At 40.3% G+C, this 17,592-nt stretch overlaps 2 protein-coding genes across 10 annotated transcripts in view; one reads left to right on the top strand and one right to left on the bottom strand.

The window, feature by feature from the left end:
* The window catches only part of HACL1 (2-hydroxyacyl-CoA lyase 1), a 26,699-nt gene extending 20,808 nt beyond the window's left edge, over nucleotides 1-5,891 (bottom strand). For all 3 annotated transcript variants that reach the window (XR_012041156.1, XM_072854038.1, XM_072854037.1), the window contains exons 1-2: nucleotides 5,759-5,891; nucleotides 4,552-4,656 (exon numbers count right to left, since the gene is read on the bottom strand). Coding sequence is in view for 2 of the 3 variants with exons in the window: in XM_072854038.1 (XP_072710139.1) it covers nucleotides 4,552-4,656; nucleotides 5,759-5,833 (180 nt within the window). In the remaining variant the exon portion in view is untranslated. The remainder of the gene's footprint in view (nucleotides 1-4,551; nucleotides 4,657-5,758) is intronic.
* BTD (biotinidase) lies at nucleotides 5,403-17,592 on the top strand. Of its 7 annotated transcripts, none has more exons than XM_072854041.1 (5): nucleotides 5,403-5,604; nucleotides 7,390-7,430; nucleotides 10,842-11,076; nucleotides 12,613-12,762; nucleotides 14,216-17,592. In XM_072854041.1, the coding sequence occupies exons 3-5, from the start codon at nucleotides 10,846-10,848 to the stop codon at nucleotides 15,398-15,400; spliced, it is 1,566 nt and encodes a 521-aa protein (XP_072710142.1). In that variant the 5' UTR covers nucleotides 5,403-5,604; nucleotides 7,390-7,430; nucleotides 10,842-10,845; the 3' UTR covers nucleotides 15,401-17,592. The 7 variants fall into 7 exon arrangements, with proteins under 7 accessions (XP_072710142.1, XP_072710144.1, XP_072710141.1 ...); XM_072854040.1 differs by lacking the exon at nucleotides 5,403-5,604 and adding an exon at nucleotides 5,765-5,909 and having other exon boundaries at nucleotides 7,319-7,430; XM_072854044.1 differs by lacking the exon at nucleotides 5,403-5,604 and adding an exon at nucleotides 5,774-5,909.

Raw genomic sequence — 17,592 nt, 5'->3', positions numbered from 1 at the left:
TTCATATTCTCATGGTTTTGTCTTGAATTCAGCAAGTTCTAACACTTAATGGAAAAAAAGTCATTTTGCAAAACATTTTTTTTTTTCCAAGTAAGCTCCTGGCCTTATAGCCTGCCTCTCATTTTGAAATAGAGTTGGGGTTTTCTTTTTTAGTTTTATTTGAGTACTATTGTGGTGAGAAGAATAAGTAACACAAAAGCTCCTTCTAAAAGTTTACAAAGCTACTACACATTTTCCTCAAACCTATGAATAATTCTAGGTAACACAGCATGGTAGCAATCTCAGTTTAAATGAGTGAAAACACAGACTTATTATAGGCTTTTACACAGAAGGAGAAACTGTCTTTAATATCCTCATGCTCCTACAGATACAGACCAACTGCTTGAGAAAAACGTGGGGCTTAGTAGAGGAATAATAAGCAGCCCTTATTTTCTTTGCAGCATTAGGATAGGGAATTGTTGACAAAAAAGTACATTGACAAGAAAAATCTCTTTTTACTTTTCATAAGCCTCTGACACGGAGAAGAAAAATGTCACTAATATTCAAGAATTAGGTAACAATTTGATGACATATCTGTGTGCAGAAGTTTAGCAATATTTGGAGTAGGTGTTACTAAAAATCTTGTTAATGGAGCTCAAAGCATGGTGTTGAGTTTCCATGACAATCTTTTTTTGAAACTGAGTGGCAAAATAAAGCGACACATAGAATTTGGGTTCATGTACAGTCATTGCCATTAAAACTTTTACTGCTTCATTCCGCAAGGAAGCAACATGACTAAATCTATCCGTATTTAGAGGAGAGGAGATCATAAATAATTTTGAAGGTATACTTAAAATATTTTTTTTTGTGTGAACAGTAAGAACAAAAACCCATTTTACTTATGAACCTTGCACCCCCACCACTAAAAGTTGAGTAATGGCACTCATATTACCTGTTAAGGTCACAACACAGTTGATCAGCTGAAACCAGATCCTTATTTTCCTCCGACAGGCAAGATGGATGTAGGCATATAAAATGCCAATGACCACCAAACACACAATCAACATTAGGAAGAAATGTAGGAGGTCCAGATGGCAGGCACTGAACTCAGTTTGCAACTACCCATGAGCGCTGGGTTTGAACTGTAGCCAAAGCAGAGGCCTGTTGCTCCCATGCAAGCAGAAGCACACTAACCAGGGTTTAATTAAATTAGTCTGTCTTCAACTCAAACATAAGCAGACTAATACAACATAGCTAGTAAACAATGGTTAAGCATTTTTGTACCCAGTGGCTCAGTTAAAATAGTACTGCCATGCCTAGGAGCAAGCCTGAAGCCCTTATGTTAATTGTACCTAATGCCAAATGTTCCTGTAGGGCTCATGATCAACTTGTTATGAGAACTTGCTATATGAACCTCAGCTTGGTACATGATATCTTTTGTTATAACACACAACTTAAGTGCGGGCCTTGAAAATATGGACGCAGGTTTAAAGCAGCGGTCCCAGAATAATAAGCAACTTGGTGATGGCCAATCACTGGTCACCAAAAAAGTGCAACTTTGAGATCCGGGAAGACAGTGCTTTTGCTTTAGGAAAAGCAGCAATGGCTAAGCAAGGGAGGGAAAAAAAACCAACAACAACCCCCCCCCCCCTCAGAACAAAAACAACCAGCAGATGTGCAACAGGATAAGGCACCTATCTTGGCCTGGGAAAGCAACACCCATCCAGCACCACACAGTCCATAGTCCAGGCATGGATGCCAAGGGGTAAGATCTGTTCAGAGACCAAAATGTCTTATAAAGAGAGATCTTGAATCTAAGGGGTGGAGAAAAAAAGATGTCCACTTTCGTTCCAGCTGCCCTTATTGAAGGGTTCTTGAGTCTGATTCCCTTGACAGCTAGCACCATCCATGTTAACTACACTGTACCAGCTCCAGCATATTATATACTCATGACTAACTTAGGATACGATTATCAATAAGAGATTGCTTTGAACATGTAGTGATAATTATTATTAAAGATTAAGAACTAAATGTTAGCAATGTGTGTTGTTAATGAGTAACAATCTAGTAAAGGGGTTTTTTGAAGTCTAAAACTGACCTGGGTTATCAGTCTTCTAAACAATCACAGCAATCTCTAATTACCCAGGGACAGATACACAAAACACATGCCCCTATCGAGTTGCAACACAACTATTCAGTGTTCAAGGGGTATACAAGACACAAGTTAAACTGCTTCTAGCAAACTTATGCCACGTTACAGGCCACAGGAGATTAGCTAACGGATATTGGTAGTACTACCCAGCTTTTAACTTCATGCTTTAACCTGTTTTTTTCTAGTCAAACAGTTTATTCTGCAGTTTTATGGGCTTTTGCTACATCTGGCCCAGAAATGAGGCAGAAACTCAACCCCTGGAAAAAAACTTTGTTCTCCATATATCTCAGATTATATACAGCTTCCTTCACCAATAAAGGAAGCAGCTGTATACACATCCTCCACAGCCAGTCCACACAACTAATAAACTTTGACAATTAAAACCATGACGTGTAAATATTAAGTGTACCTTGAATATGCTGTGTATAACCTTTTACCCTCTCCTCTGCCAAGCAATTACTCTATGTCTTCACTGTGGACAAAGAAAACAAAACAAAACTCACTACAAGATATATCTTTGTTCATCCTTTTCCACCCTCCAAAGAAGAGAAACCCTAACATTTTAATGTTAAGTCTTCATGCTATTGTTATTCCCCTAAGCAAAAGTATCTCACCATTTACACAGCAGAATGTTTCTTGTCTTCTTCACTCTAACAGAAAAGAGTCTAGTAAAGAGTGAAAAATAGGACAGCATCTCATTTGGCAGTGCAAAGCAATCTTCTCTGTTAATTACAGACACATGAGGAAATTAATTTTAACCATGTTAATAACCAAAGCTAAAACTAGAATACTCGCTAAATGGCCTACAGGAATATAAAGACTGTGTTGAATTCACAGTGCTTCAAAGGAAGCAAATACACCTTTTAAACATATTTGGGTATGTTTGCCTCTCTCACACGTTACAGATTTTCCATAGAGACATGCATTCCTCTGTATGTTCTCACATTCCAATATAAGGATGTAAGGATTCGACAGCAAAAACATACAGCTCGTGACCACCTGATTTAGGAGAACTACCATTACAATACTTTATTGACATCTGGGACAATCCACGAAGGCTATGAACTACACGGTGGAAAACAGAAAAAGAACACTGCTGCAAAATATAGGCACCTAAATACTGTGCAGGTCCAGAATATTAAAAGGGGTTCCTTGTAAAAGTGGTAAAATTCTAATTAATAGTGTTCATAGAGAGACAGGATCCATAAACAGGTTAAAACACGAGAAAAATCTCCTGGTAAGATAATAATCAAACAATTTATTTATTTGTTGGCATCAGCTATGGAAAATTGACAAATGTAGTAGAGCAACTCTGAGTATGGAAAGCTGATGGTCCATTTGCTAGCAGTCCAACATAGAGCCAGCTTGCGCAGCAATCCTTGAAAATGAGGTATAAACCTGAGGTTATTATATTCAGCCTCAGACTACCTAAGAAGCTACTGAATAATTAATGAGTTACTACTGGGTAAAACCAAACAAATTAAGAACTAGTGGCATAACATCAAAATGCTAATGAGCTTGAGTCTAATTTCTGATACCTAGACAATGAAACTGAAATATATACAATTAAGACTGTCTAAGTGTATGTTTGTGCTTGATTTTGAGCATTCAGAAGCATTGTAACTTTCTATGGTTTGCTGTTTGGTGAGCTTTTAAAACACAGTTAAAGAAAAAAGATACTACAGTTATTGAAAATGGTCAGGACAAGTTTATCAACAGGAAAACTTTCCTCTTTGGGCACTGCAAGAACAGAACAGAGACAAGGAAAAATCTACCATTTTAGGCCTGTAGGTAATAACTCCTAAGTAAAAGATCCTTCTAAACAAAAAGGAAAGAAGTAGCTAAGAAAGCTCTAAAAAAGGAACTAAAATACTACCAATTAGAGAGAGAATGATAATAGTGTCGTAATTTGGAAGGGAGAACATCAGCAAAAAATGACGGCAGAAAAATTTAAGGGCGAAGTATCTTGGAAAGTCTATAGAAAGCTACAGAAAAACAAAAAGCCTGGATGAGCCTCCTCAAAAAGTGGCAGATAAAATCTGACAATAAATTACTTGAAGGAGACAAAATTCGTCATTTTTTCTTTCTGCAGTAGAATGCTTTGTTCAAACTCTTTTTCTCCCTATTTTTATGCTATTTTCTCTCCCTTATTGGAGAAAGGCATCTAAAGTGAAGAAAAAGTTGCAATTCCCTTAAGAGAAAAGGAAGGAGCACTCAAAAATGGAAGAGGGGAAAGAAACACCCAACCCAATCCACCAATGCTCTCCCTTATTCTAGAATGACAATAACTGCTTCTCTACAAGTTCTTTAAAGGAACATTCAGAGACCATATTCTTCCTGGTAAGAAAAGGTAAATTAGATTTCATTCCATTGTAAAACAGTTAGAAGAAAAATTGGTCCTACTATAGATATATACTTACGGCTTGTTCGTTTCTCATTCCTACATATTTTATTCCAACTGCTTGGGCTGCAATTGCAATTTCAGTGACTGGAATACCAACAATGCCAAACATGTATTCAATATTCTAAAAAGAAAAATGTTAGAAGAAATCAGAATTGTTTCCAAAATACAGCTTTAATAAATACGTGAAACACAGACACACTAACTATACAGGCAGTCTAAAAGTAAATAGTAACAAAATATATATTCACATAAAAGTTCACAGGCCACGTGGGAATGTATACAATGGCAGCTGGCGTTTGCAGCTCAGTCCTCTGTAGTTGTTCCACTGCTTGTAGGCCTCCAAAACCCAGTGCTTCCATGACTGTTCAGCCCAGCTTCTCAGTCAACGTAGGTTTAGCTTTTTTAACTGATCAGTTCTCACTTGGGATGTCTCTTCTATATCATCTTCCTGTTTCTCAGTATGTCAACTTTGCCTCTTCTGAAAATCCCTCGTATCATTACGTTCTTACGCTTTGACACAGAATTAACAGAAAAAAGGCCCCAGGAAACTACTGGGATGGTACCATGCCCAAGAAACTTACAGATGGAAGACTATGGTTATTTTTACTACAACTGAACTACCTTTTCGTTTATCAAAGGACAAACAGAAAGTCTTTCGTTAAGACCAGTACCAGTTCAGCACCATTTCAACTTTAGAGACAACACAGACATTGACAGCATTGTAAGATGTTACAAGACAGCACTGTAAAGGCAGAGCTGCCATAGGCAGAGCGGCAGAAGGCAGTCAGCAGTGCTCGATGGTAACGGAGGTACTAGGTGAGCTCGGGAAGGTGCAAGCTCGTAAGAAGGAAGAAATAAGTGAAGGACCGGGGAAAGCCACACAGGGGCCACCACTCGCGCCTGCCCACGGCGGCACTGGGACCTGACGGGGCCGGGGCCGGGCCCGCTGCCAGGCGGGGCCTGCTCACTGGGCTGCTGCGGCGGCACCTCCCTCCTTCCCACAGAGCGAGAGGGCAAGTCCTTCTCGCCCGCTTTGCCCGCCCCCGGGAGAACGGCAGCAACGCCCAAGGTGAGTCCTGCCGCGTACACTCGCTTCTCTCCAGCCCCGCGGGCACCCGCGGCCTGGCCCAGCCGCCCCCCGCACCGCGAGGCCGGCGGGAACTGTCCCCGCCTGCTCGCCGTACGGAAGCTGCTCGCCGGTCCCCCCGCCTCCCCGCTCTTACTTGAGCCTTGAGGGACTCAGCGATGAGCTGGGCTCCGCTGACAGCCTCCCCCTCCGCACCGCTCCGGGAGGCCATTGCGGCTCCGCGCGGCCTCGGCCCCGGCTGAAGCCGCCCACCGGGGAAGAGGACGGAACAGGACCCCCGGCCGAAGGTCGGGTGCAGTTGACTGGCATGCCGCCCGACCAATGAGACAGCGGAGGGGGCGGGCCCGAGGGCCGCGGATGTCCACCTCTGACCCCTCTGGCAGGTGGCGCGGGGACTCGGGCGAAGGCTGGGGAAGCCCCCTATTGGCTAGAGCGGGCATCCAATCGGAGGCCGGGAGGCCTCTGCCCTCCCCCGCCCCCCCGCCGCTGTAGGCCTGTGGCGCTGCCGAGCGCTGAGCAGCCGCCAGGGGGCGGGGGCGGCCTGGCGCGGCGCGGCGCGGCGCGGCCCGGCCCAGCGTGAGGCTCACGGGGTGGTGGCGCGCGGGGGGCGGCCGTTAAGCGGCGGCGGCGCTAACCGCCGGGGCGGCGCGTGCGGAGCCCGCTCGGAGCAGTTGGGGCGGGGGGAGCGCGGGCAGCGCTCTGCGCCTCCCCGAGCCATCGGCCTCCAACCGCGGGAGGCGGGAGCGGGTGGTCGGGCTCAGCGCCCGGGCCAGGCTCCCGTAAGGCCCCGCTTGGCGTGTAGGCGTTCGACCTCGAAGGCCTGCGGGAGCTGCAGGGCGAGCCGCGTTTGTAAGTAGGGCGGCCGCCTCCGCGGTGTAACGCTCCAGCTTTGTGGAGTTGGTCAGAGATTGCTAAGGCAAAGTACAGGGTAGTTTTAGATGAAGATACCCGACGCCAGCATTCATGAGGAGAAGCGGGAGCGTAGTGTGAGACGCTTCTCCAAAACCCTCACCTGAAGGATGGCGAACACCATTTTACCTGGCTCTGCCCATGCAACGTGTCTGAGAAGTGGCACAGTTGACATATGTTCTGCCCCGCCCTCCAGTTTGTCTGTTGTGCTACCGTGTTGAGTTGTTCGAGCTGAACCGCTAATAACACCAGCATTCAGTTCATCCTCACTCTGTCAGTAAGATAGATTTTTTAATTATGAGACAAAGTATATTTCAGGGATGCTGCAAAGTGTATAAAACTTTTCGCAAAATGTTGTATTAGAATGGGCAGCGTTCTTTAAAAAGTAGATTGCGCCTCTGGATGGATAAAAGCCAGGAAAGTAGAGCAATGTTATATGATGCATTGCAGACAGAATAAACATTTTTCAGAAATGGAAACACAAGATACCAGTTTACAGTGAGCTATGATTGCATTGCTAAAGAAACCATAAAAACGTATATAGTAAAATACTGTATTAAAATATAGTGGAGCATATAAAAGCAGTAGGCAGGAGGGATCAGCGGAAAACCTTGAATTTCACTATATTTTTACATCTGTGTAGGGGCTGTTGTGTTACATATTCTGTGTATTAGAATAGCAGCAACATCACAATTCATGGATATCACTCAATGTAAAAAAGACTTTTATTTTTTCATAGCAAATTTAATATTTTGCCTAGTAATTATTACTGTTTATGTTACTATAGCTTAATAGGTATTTGCTATTAATCACTTAAGAGGACCTAGACCAGTGCTGTGCTACTTCTGTTTTTTACAGTCTGTTGGATTCTTCTGAGTATAAAAGTGCTAAGAAGCAGGGTATGTATTGCCTTTCTTTGTGTATACATCTATGTATGGTGCGAGTTGACAAACTTCTAAGTTTCCAAAGTTCTTGAAAAGTTAGTGACTGAATGCTTTACTTCACAATGTACTGAGATGAGATAGTTCTGAAAAAGCGAATAGGAAAACAGTCTGCACTTTGACTGGGGGAAAAACTTCTCTGAATCGGCATCTAAACTTAAACACCAGTCTTTTTACCTTTGGTATAGAACTATAACTAGAATACTGTGACTGCATGACAGTAATACTGCTATGAAATACTTATATTTGGGTGAGATGATCCTACTGAGGCGTATCTGCCAGGCAAAAGACCACATAAATCACAGGAAAGGGACAGAAAAAGAGATTAAATTATAAAGCATTTCAGTTCATGAAAATTTATCTTAAAGTCATGGCTCAGGTGAGGTGACAGCTCTGTAGACCCTAAACAAATTAACTTCTCTTCAAGGAAAGGATTTATTAGATAGTGTAGCACTTTCTGTTAGGGAAAAAAACAGAATGTGGCTGAGACTTACTTGGAGTCTCAGAGCCTAAGGGCTGAGTAAACTCTGATGGTATCCTTATTTTGGCTGGAAAGATTACTGTCCCCAAGCCCAGCCTTGGAGCTTGTCACAGCTCTCCTTGTTAGAAGCAATCCATTAGATAGCAGGATTCTGTTGTTTAAGCTGTCAAATAGGGGAAAGGCATTAGGGAGTACTCACGTAAGTGCTCAGCCATTGTCTGTAGGACTAGCAGTAATCACAACCAAAGGTAAGGACTCAGAGGAATTATTTTAGTTATTATTTTAGTTGGCCCAGGTTCAGCCAGATGGGATTGTGTAGTTGGATGTTCAGTGCTAAACCTCTTCTGCATCTAAATGAAGAAGGGATTCAAGCTTAGTACTTTGAGTATTTCTGACCACCAGAAAATAAACCGTGGCAGAAAAATGAGAGTCCTCCAAGCATGTCTGTAAAATACAACATTTTGTAGAAGCCCATTACCTGTTAATTTTTTATGTTAGTGTGTTTGCCTTAGAAGGCAAAAAGGCTATTTTTCTAACGCATAGCAGTTCCATCCTGTCATCTGAAACTCTCCAACTTTTTCCATCACTAGTAATGATGAATTCTAATTACAGCTTAGTTGACAACTTTGTGGAGGAATGGCTGACTAGAACCCATTCCTGTCCTAAATAGGCATTTTGGCTCTGAAGGGATGACAGAAATAGAAAAGATAGTTTTGTCAGTGAAGTGCAACACCGTGTGTTTATTTTCAGTGGCTTCCTTAACTGTGAGAGGCTTCCCACCTCTCCCCTCCCTCCCCCCTGCTACTGCTTTATATCTTCACGTGTACCTTGGTATTTCATTTCCAAAGCTGAGCTGCACAGGACAAAGTAGGATCCTCTGTTCTTGATACGCATTGCCAAATCACCCCCCCCACATAAGTGCCAAGTGTTTTCCTCAAGATACAGAATAGCAAGGGAAGCTTATTGTACATCACTTCTCAAAACTGTTTATATAAATGGAGTGTCTTTAATACAATTGTTTACAGAGATGCCAAGTCTTTATTCTGTTTTTATTGTGCTTTAGGTAACTTAAATTTACCATTGAAGGCATGTACATAGGGACACATTGGCAAATGAAGCCTCAAGAAAATATGTAGTTGAGCTTAGCAGCGTCTAATAGCTAAGTTACTCCTGGACTCTTACAAGTGTTATTACATATTAAAACTTCTTGGTTAAGCAAACAAATCTTCTGCCTACCATAGCTGCTAAGGTTATGATTTTCCTGTCCTACATGGGATTGTGTTGCTATCAAACCAGTGTTGCAAATAGTGCGCAGAGCTCATGGAAGCAAACAAGTGGCTTAAACTAAGGTATTACTTACTAAATGCTTTTTGAATAGCTTTCCTCGCGCTTCAATTTGTTCATTGTTAGATACTTAACCAGTTGGTGATTAGACAAAAAAAACCCCAAACCAACAGTATTGAGGATTGCTTATTAACTGCTTTTCATTCTGGAATTTAAGAAAAGAGATATTTTAACTTGCCATAGACTTTCTTTTTTAGGTAGAAAACTACATTTTATATAACATGAATAAAAAATAAAAATGGGATTAGTTTAAAATTGATCTCTTTTTCCTGCTGAACTCCTAATGGGAACTAGAGAAGGCTCTTTATGCATATGTTTTTCAGAGTCTGTATTTGCTTTGGAAAAATTCAGAGAGTTGTTGATCACAAAGACTGAAAAGCACTAAGAGTGTTTTGGAACACTTTTTTTCTTGGATAAGAATTACCAAAGAACAAATGGAACTAAAAATTCAGTAAATGAACTTGAAGACTGTGGGCCATCAATCCATCTCTCCTGCATGCTCTTTCAAGTTCACCGATACTCAAGATTTAATTCCTTAATGATACTAGTGACACTGTGGTGACAAATACAGAATTCTCATATTGTGAGAATAACATGGCATTTCTATAGTATTTCTTAATAATTGCACAGCCATTGGCTGTGTCAGTGAGTCCTTGTTCTGTATAAGTAAGTATTTTCCCAACTTGGGAAGTCAGAAAGGCTACATGGGGACCCCATGTTGGAGAGAGTGCCCCAGCCTTCCGGACTTACTAATTCTTAATTTCTTTCTAAGAAAAGCTCAGTAATGCAATTTTTCTGCATTTTGTATGGATTTTTGCTTTATTGTTATTACTATGAAAGCATTTTTAACCTTACCTATCTGCATTTTATAGGAGGAATGCAGATCTGAATTGCACTCAACATTTTTATAAATGTTGAAAAAAGCTGCACTGTATGAGATAAATTAGTCTATTTATTACATAAGCAGAGCTGGAATAGAGTGAATCCATAATCCATCAGGAGAGGCGTTTTCATGATAGAAAGATAGATAAATGCAGATGTACTGTCTAGTGTAATTCTTTTGGCAATTCTCTGTTTCAGTATTGATAAAATAAGTTACATCACTACTTGACTATGAAATATTGTGTCCAAATAATTTTAGGAAATGCTACTTTTAATTACATCCCCCATCACCAAATGGGGGAGAAACTGCAAATTTGCGAGCTGCTTTTAACTTTTCCCAAAGACCTTTTGATATATGATGCGAAAGAGCTATACATGAATGATAAAGTTAATTGGAAAGGGAGACAAAGCAAGGAGGTTAGGAGAACTATGTATGAAGCTAAAATGCGTTTAAACAGGACACAGTTGTTTAAAGCACCAACGTAGATAGATTTAAGATTTAGAAACAATATGCACGTGGTCGTTCAGGAATTTAAAACCAACACATTCAGTTCAAACATTGTTAAGAGTCTCGGTTACAGTCCATATTTAATTGTAAATTTAAATTCCTGGCACTACTTGTTGCTCAAGCTCCACCCGCCCCACCTGTTTTTTCGCTCTAGATTTATGGCATACACCATGGTGGATCTGTGCTGGAAGCTGTCCGTCTGCTTTTTTTGCTGTCAAGTTGTCTCAGGAAGAGTTAAGAGGGACGGGCATTATGTTGCTGCCGTGTACGAACACGAGTCCATACTGAGTCCTAACCCAACAGCCCTGGTTGATCGACAGTCTGCGCTGGAACTCATGGGCAGAAACCTAGACATCTATGAACAGCAAGTAGTGGCTGCTGCAAGACAGGTATGCTGCAGCTTAGTAGCAGTTGTGTGTGTCCTATGTATATATAGAGTAAGTGCTAGTTGAGGATAATCTTTCACATTTGTGTTCCCAGGCAACTAAAGCCATATTTATATACATAAGTATGGTCTGCTTTTTCAGACATTCTGACCTACCAGCAGCTCTGAAAAAAATCAGGCCAATTAGCAGCTCGCCTAACTTGAGTTATTCCAAGCTTGGAAAAACACGCCTATAGTTATTTAGTATAGGGAAATTAATTTTCTATTTTGGTCTGAATACCTAGCTCCTTTCTGTTTTCTTAAATGGAATGTTTTTATTGAAAGATAGTCTTACAGGCAGCTGTCTTTGGGTTTTATTTTATTCCAGTGTTCTCAATGGAAATTCCTGAATGTTTCTAAAAATCTAAGGAAGTTAAATGCTTTGGAAATGAATGTTCCACCATTAACAACTTTGTGGAAGTAAAGTTTTCCATTCCTTTCTCCTACACTCCATGGAACAGTTCTCAGTCTAAATATAATTAGAGGAGAGAGACTAGTATTTCTGGCTGTTCTTACGCACAGTCTTTTTTCCTTTCCTCCCCAAGAAAACCCAAAGCTGGTTCTAGTCAGAGGAAGCAGGCTTTACTGTCCCTACGCAGAGAAGAATTGACTTGCAAGTTTCACAAATCTGTTGTTTTGGAACAGAAGAATTACAATTTGTATATAATTTGAAAAGGTGGTTGGTTGTTTTTTTTGGGGTTTGTTTGTTTGTTGGGGTTTTTTTTGTTTTTTTGAGAATGATGACTGGGCATCACAGTTCAGAAGCATAATAGCTATTTTTGTGCAGTACTGCATCCAAGACATATAAATTATTCCAAAGCCATAGCACAGATAACACATTTAAACTGACATTTGAACAGTCACAGGAATTTGAGTGACTGATGCTGTGTCTGATTTAAGAGGAATCCACCACATCTTTGGGAATGGATCTCCCTGAACTTCAGGTAGAGCCAGCCTAGCTCTGGCATGGCTACATTTCTACCGGAATCTGCATTGCTTCGACAGTCAAGCTACTTCTGAACACAATACTTCCAGTACCCTATCCAGCCCTATATACCTAATCAAGGTATATAGCCTGGACTAAGTGATACTGCACCTTTGACACAGTTACTGCACCTTTGACAGAGTTCATCTGCAAATGGCATAATTCTGAAAAAAAATTAAGACAAATTTTAACATCAGTCTTTAATCTAAATGATGAATGGAGAATACTTTGGTAAGAATTTGGTTGCTCTTATTTGCATGCCCTTAAAATAATGTCAGATAGGTTATTTTTCAAGCTAAAGGTACGCGTCAGCTTAAATAAGCGTTTTTATACACATAGTTACACCTGCTATGAAGTCAAAGAAAAGATATTTTCAAACTACATTCATGTCAAAACATACTTGGGTTATCCTTAACTTTCTTTAGCTGTCTTTACCCATGAGATTCCCTTTTTTTCCCCTTCATATTTAGGCTGGGTTTTCTTTGCCTACAAAACATGCCTTTGTTTTACATACAGGGAGCACAGATCATTGTTTTTCCTGAAGATGGAATCCATGGCTTCAACTTCACCAGAAGCTCCATTTATCCTTACTTAGATTTCGTTCTGCATTCGCACTCTGTGAAGTGGAATCCATGCAGAGAGCCGTATTTGTTCAATGACACAGAGGTAAATGCAGGAGTGATTTCTGCAGAGAGGTGGAATAACTGAATGCTAGATTTGTGCTCCAAGTGGGAAACTAGCTCTAGTAGTTTTGCTTAGGGAAGTAAGCAAGAAGTTTAACAGCTCGTAGTGCCAGATTCTGTTTTCATGACCTCTCAGTTTATGCTAGTTTCATTCTTAGCGGAGGAGGGTTTTAGATACATATGTGCAAGAAGATTAGCTTGTTTATGAGCCATCTGGATTTCTAATCTCCCCTCCCCAGCCTATGAAATGGTAATTACTCTCTAGTAAGATACATTGTTAGTAGTGTGGGATTTTATTTAGAACAACATTGTTTTATATAAAACAACATAGCAGTATCTTCACTTTTGATGCATTCTTGTTACTCAGTTTTAATGACTTAATTACATCAGAACATTCTGACTCAGTGATTGTGTGTAAAATAATTAGCACAAGTAACAGGACTTGACCTGCTATAATGTAATAGAAGTCACAGCTTAGCACACACCAAGTGTGATTATAGAAGATGTGACCTGCAAGTTACAAAAATAGTATTTTAATCGACTGTTCTGAACCTGAAATGAAAATAACCATGCTTTGGTTAAATAACAAATTATTTATTCCTATGAAGGTTACAGTAGTCACTATAATGAAAGTAAGTAATCATGCATGTGCCTACTAAGCAGAATTGGTGTGCAAACCTTTATCGCAGTTGTAAATGGTGACCTACTTTGGCCTATGAAGCTTTACTACCAATGATCATGCACAAGCAAGCAAGAACTTAGTTTGCCATTCAGATTCTATTTGGAGATTGCAGTACTGGCAATCTTTGGTACAGCTCTCTATGGCGTGGAAGAAACATCCCAGTAATACTGTAGTATGTAACTTTCTGTATTTCTTTTCCATAAGTAAGCAAAATCTATCTGTTCATGTCTCTGCTTCTCCAAGTTGTAGCTAGTAATCACTTTTTTAAAAGTTTAGAGTAAAAACATCTAGCTGCAGGAGTAAGCCATTACAGGTGCAAATGATCATTATTAGACGTTTGCTGTTCTAAAGGCACACACAGATCAGTTACGCTGCCTTGTCAAAGCTTTCAGTTGACCTATGGTGTTTTAAAGCCACTGGTGCTTCTGCAGCAGTCAGAAGGTTCTGAAAATTAACATCCTTGAAATAGAGAGATTATTTATTTACTTACTTCTCAGGAAATAAAACACAGATAATTTTTTGAAAGCTATTTTGAAATTAGTATCTGAAATACTTTTCAGTCTAGAAAACTACTGCTTGCAATACCTTACATCACAAAATCATCAGTACATTTACATTTTACAGATAATTCAAATGTGTTCGATTTCCAGTTGAAAATAGTAATTTGAAAAGTATTAAATACGTCATAGCTGCTTAAGTAAAACTTATCCCTCCGTATTCTGAAGTGCTTACATTTCCCTATGCTGTTCTCCAGGTTCTTCAGCGTCTGAGCTGCATGGCACTGAAGAACAAAATATTCCTTGTGGCAAACTTAGGAACTAAGCAACCCTGTGAGCACACTGATCCTCACTGTCCATCGGATGGAAGATACCAGTTCAATACCAACGTGGCATTCAATGATGATGGTATGCTGGTAGCCATGTATCGCAAACACAATCTGTATTTTGAATACGCTTTTGATGCCCCTCCAGAGCCTGACTATAAACTCTTTGACACCCCTTTTGCTGGCAAGTTTGGTATGTTCACTTGCTTTGATATACTCTTTTTTGAGCCTGCAGTGAACCTCATCAGACAATACAATTTGAAGCAAGTTGTATACCCCACTGCCTGGATGAACCAGCTCCCGCTCCTGGCTGCTGTAGAATTTCAACAAGCTTTTGCAACAGCTTTCAACATCAATATTTTAGCAGCTAATATCCACCACCCTACCTTAGGCATGACAGGGAGTGGCATATACACTCCAGTCAAGTCTTTCATCTACCACGACACGGAAAGTTATGGTGGCAAGCTCATAGTAGCAGAAATTCCTGTGATTACCACAGATTACAAAACCAATTTGGAGAGTAATGAAAGATTCAGAGAGAACTTACATCACTCATCCAAGACTTCTACAAGTGCCTCAATGGATGATCAAGTTTGCTTTAAGGAGGAACAAGAGACCCCTGGCAGAGTATCAGAAAAAGGAAATGAACAGTTACCTCCCCTATTTTATGCAGAAATGATGTATGATAACTTTACTTTCGTTCCTGTATGGGGGGAAAAAGGAGAGCTCCAAGTTTGTGCCAATACCCTTTGTTGTTACTTAAATTATCAGAGAGCTGTTTTAACTGGTGAATTATATGCTTTGGGAGTTTTTGATGGGCTCCATACAGTGCATGGCACATACTATGTCCAGGCCTGTGCATTAGTAAAGTGTGGTGGTCTCAGCTTTAGCACTTGTGGACAGGAGGTTACAGATGCCACTGCTGTGATAGACTTCCAGCTATGGGGAAATATGAGTACCCCTTATATCTTTCCTTTACTGCTGACATCTGGTATTACCTTGGACTTTGCTGATCACATGGGCTGGAAAAACAAGCACTATTTCATAAGCAAAAATAGAACATCTTCTGGCCTACTGACAGCTGCTCTATATGGGCGATGGTATGAAAAGGACTAGCACAGATACTTGACTGAATCAGAAATTCAGAGGATGTATCTTAACATAAGTTGTTGAACTTCTGTACTGCCTAGAGCTTCAGGTATGTTTTTGACGTGACTGACGGGTTAGATTCCACATTTGAAATAAGCAAAGCACTTAACCTAAGAGGCTGTAAGTACAGTCTGTACCTTGGTAGCTTATGTCCTACCAGCAGTAAAAGAACTGCCTTGCAAAGATAAAGGCTTGTTGTAATGTGTTGAGATGTTTTATATTGTGAAAATAGTATTTCTCAATTCAACTGAATTTGTTCCTTTAAATTTAATCCTTTGGTTTTCTGGGGTCCTGGCTGGGAGTATGGAAATGAATGGAATGGAAAGCCATTGCAAAAGGAGGAAAAATAGGAAAGGGAACAAAGACACAAATACCATGCATGACATGCATTAAAATATATCTGTATACATACATAGAACTTGTATATGGTGAGGTTCTGATTTCTGGTTAGGGTGCGATGATTTATTTTTCTTCTTAAGAGTCAAAAGCTCCCAGCTGAAATCATTGCCATTTACTGGCCACTCAGTTGTCTGTAATCCCATTAGAAAACTCAGTGAGTTTTCTCGTGTACTTTTACCAGTAACTGAATGTTACATCTACAGAACAGCTAGTCTGGGGAAGAGGATATGAAATGATTGTGAAAAACTAGACTGCATTAAGACATAATTTCCAGCCTACTGTGCAAGGAATTGTGTTTAAAGAAAATGCCGGCAATGAATATCAACATCTATGTTATGTACTGTTTAAGTACTTTAACTTTCCCTGTTTGAAAGAGAGGTCATTTCAAGACTGTTTTGACTTTAACATGTCTTACACATTGTTCATAAATTCATTCAACAAGAGCTGTGAAAAGCACATAATGAATTGTGGGACAGCAAGGTTTTTACATAAATACTTTGTGTGCCAGATGGCAGGTTCCTGCTGCTAAATGAGTAAAACACGCCATTGTTTCCAGAGCAATAACTAGATTAAGTGCTATAAATATTGTACTGCAGTGACAAACTGTTCTACTGCAGTGAACAAGTTGGGAAGAGAATATTCAAAGGATATTAATTTGGGGTTAAATTCAGAGAAGATAATTTATTCTTCTCAAGTGTTAAAATTTGGTGTGGTCTTATTGGCCATTATGACTTCATCTGCATAATAGCTGTTGAGTAATGGAATAAACACAACCATTCCTTTGGTGAGTCCTTGCGTTCCAGTTGCTCCGTCTGTTAGTTGCATTCCAGTGGCTGGGAGGAGCAGTGAGGAGCAGAGCGCTAACGGGAGAGCTGCGTGTCTCCGTTTCGGTGGTCTGAGTCAGTTCCGAGATGTGTTCAAACTCAAACCACTATGGCAGCTACAAGTGTGCGTACTGAAAGGTGTTCAATAAGCTCCTGCTTTGAATGAACTCACTTTCTGGTTTCAGAAAGCAAATTAACCAAGAAATCGCTGAATTTCTACCTCAAGGTTTCTTAAATATTTACACAAAATAAGTATATAAATATTTATGCTCTTGGGCTTTATCAAACCTTCCTTCTCCAAGCTGTGTTACTGTGAGCCAGGACCTAGTCACACTCATTTTGATACAGCAGCACAAGAGGTTTATTTATCCTGCAGCATATATTGGACAGAAATAGGGAGTGGGGAATGTCTGTATCTCATTAGACATAAACTTGCTGATGCAAAAGTAGGCCATCCCACCGTAGGGTTATTAAAAATCATTAATTCTTTGGCACCCATAGCGGTGTTCTTGCTGAATGCTGCACAAATTCCAGAACATACAGTGTAAAACAGAAAAGCATTTGTAGTGCTTATTGTGCTTCTGGTTCTAGTACCATAATGACCAAGGTCTAAAAGAAAGGAACAATGAATGGTTGGAGAATTTCAGCTCTCAGGACAAGCCTCCTCTCACCTCACTTTGTAAGCTGAAAAACATCCATCCTCTGGCACTAAATACTGTTTTGGATTTAGTTCCAAAGCAGACTGTTATTGTCACAATAAATTAGGCTAAACAATTAAACAGCATTACACGTATTTGCTATGCTTAAGGAAAAAAAATGCATTTATCTGTGAGATACTTGCAAAGTGTGTTCCATAGAGCTTTGGGTATATCAAAACTATTAGAAAACAAGCCATTCTGGCCCTACCATTGGCATGGTTTTGCTCTGTCTCTTCCC

This window comes from Ciconia boyciana, chromosome 2 (genome assembly GCF_034638445.1).
Source record: "Ciconia boyciana chromosome 2, ASM3463844v1, whole genome shotgun sequence".
NCBI lineage: Eukaryota > Metazoa > Chordata > Aves > Ciconiiformes > Ciconiidae > Ciconia > Ciconia boyciana.
This window is presented reverse-complemented; position numbering and strand designations above follow the sequence as displayed.

Excerpts from the sequence above, each read along its gene's own strand:
- BTD (XM_072854043.1), top strand. The coding sequence starts at position 10,846 with ATGGCATACACCATGGTGGATCTGTGCTGGAAGCTGTCCGTCTGCTTT. Across the intron at positions 11,077-12,612 it reads TAGTGGCTGCTGCAAGACAG|GGAGCACAGATCATTGTTTT; the intron begins GTATGCTGCAGC and ends TTTTACATACAG. Across the intron at positions 12,763-14,215 it reads ATTTGTTCAATGACACAGAG|GTTCTTCAGCGTCTGAGCTG; the intron begins GTAAATGCAGGA and ends GCTGTTCTCCAG.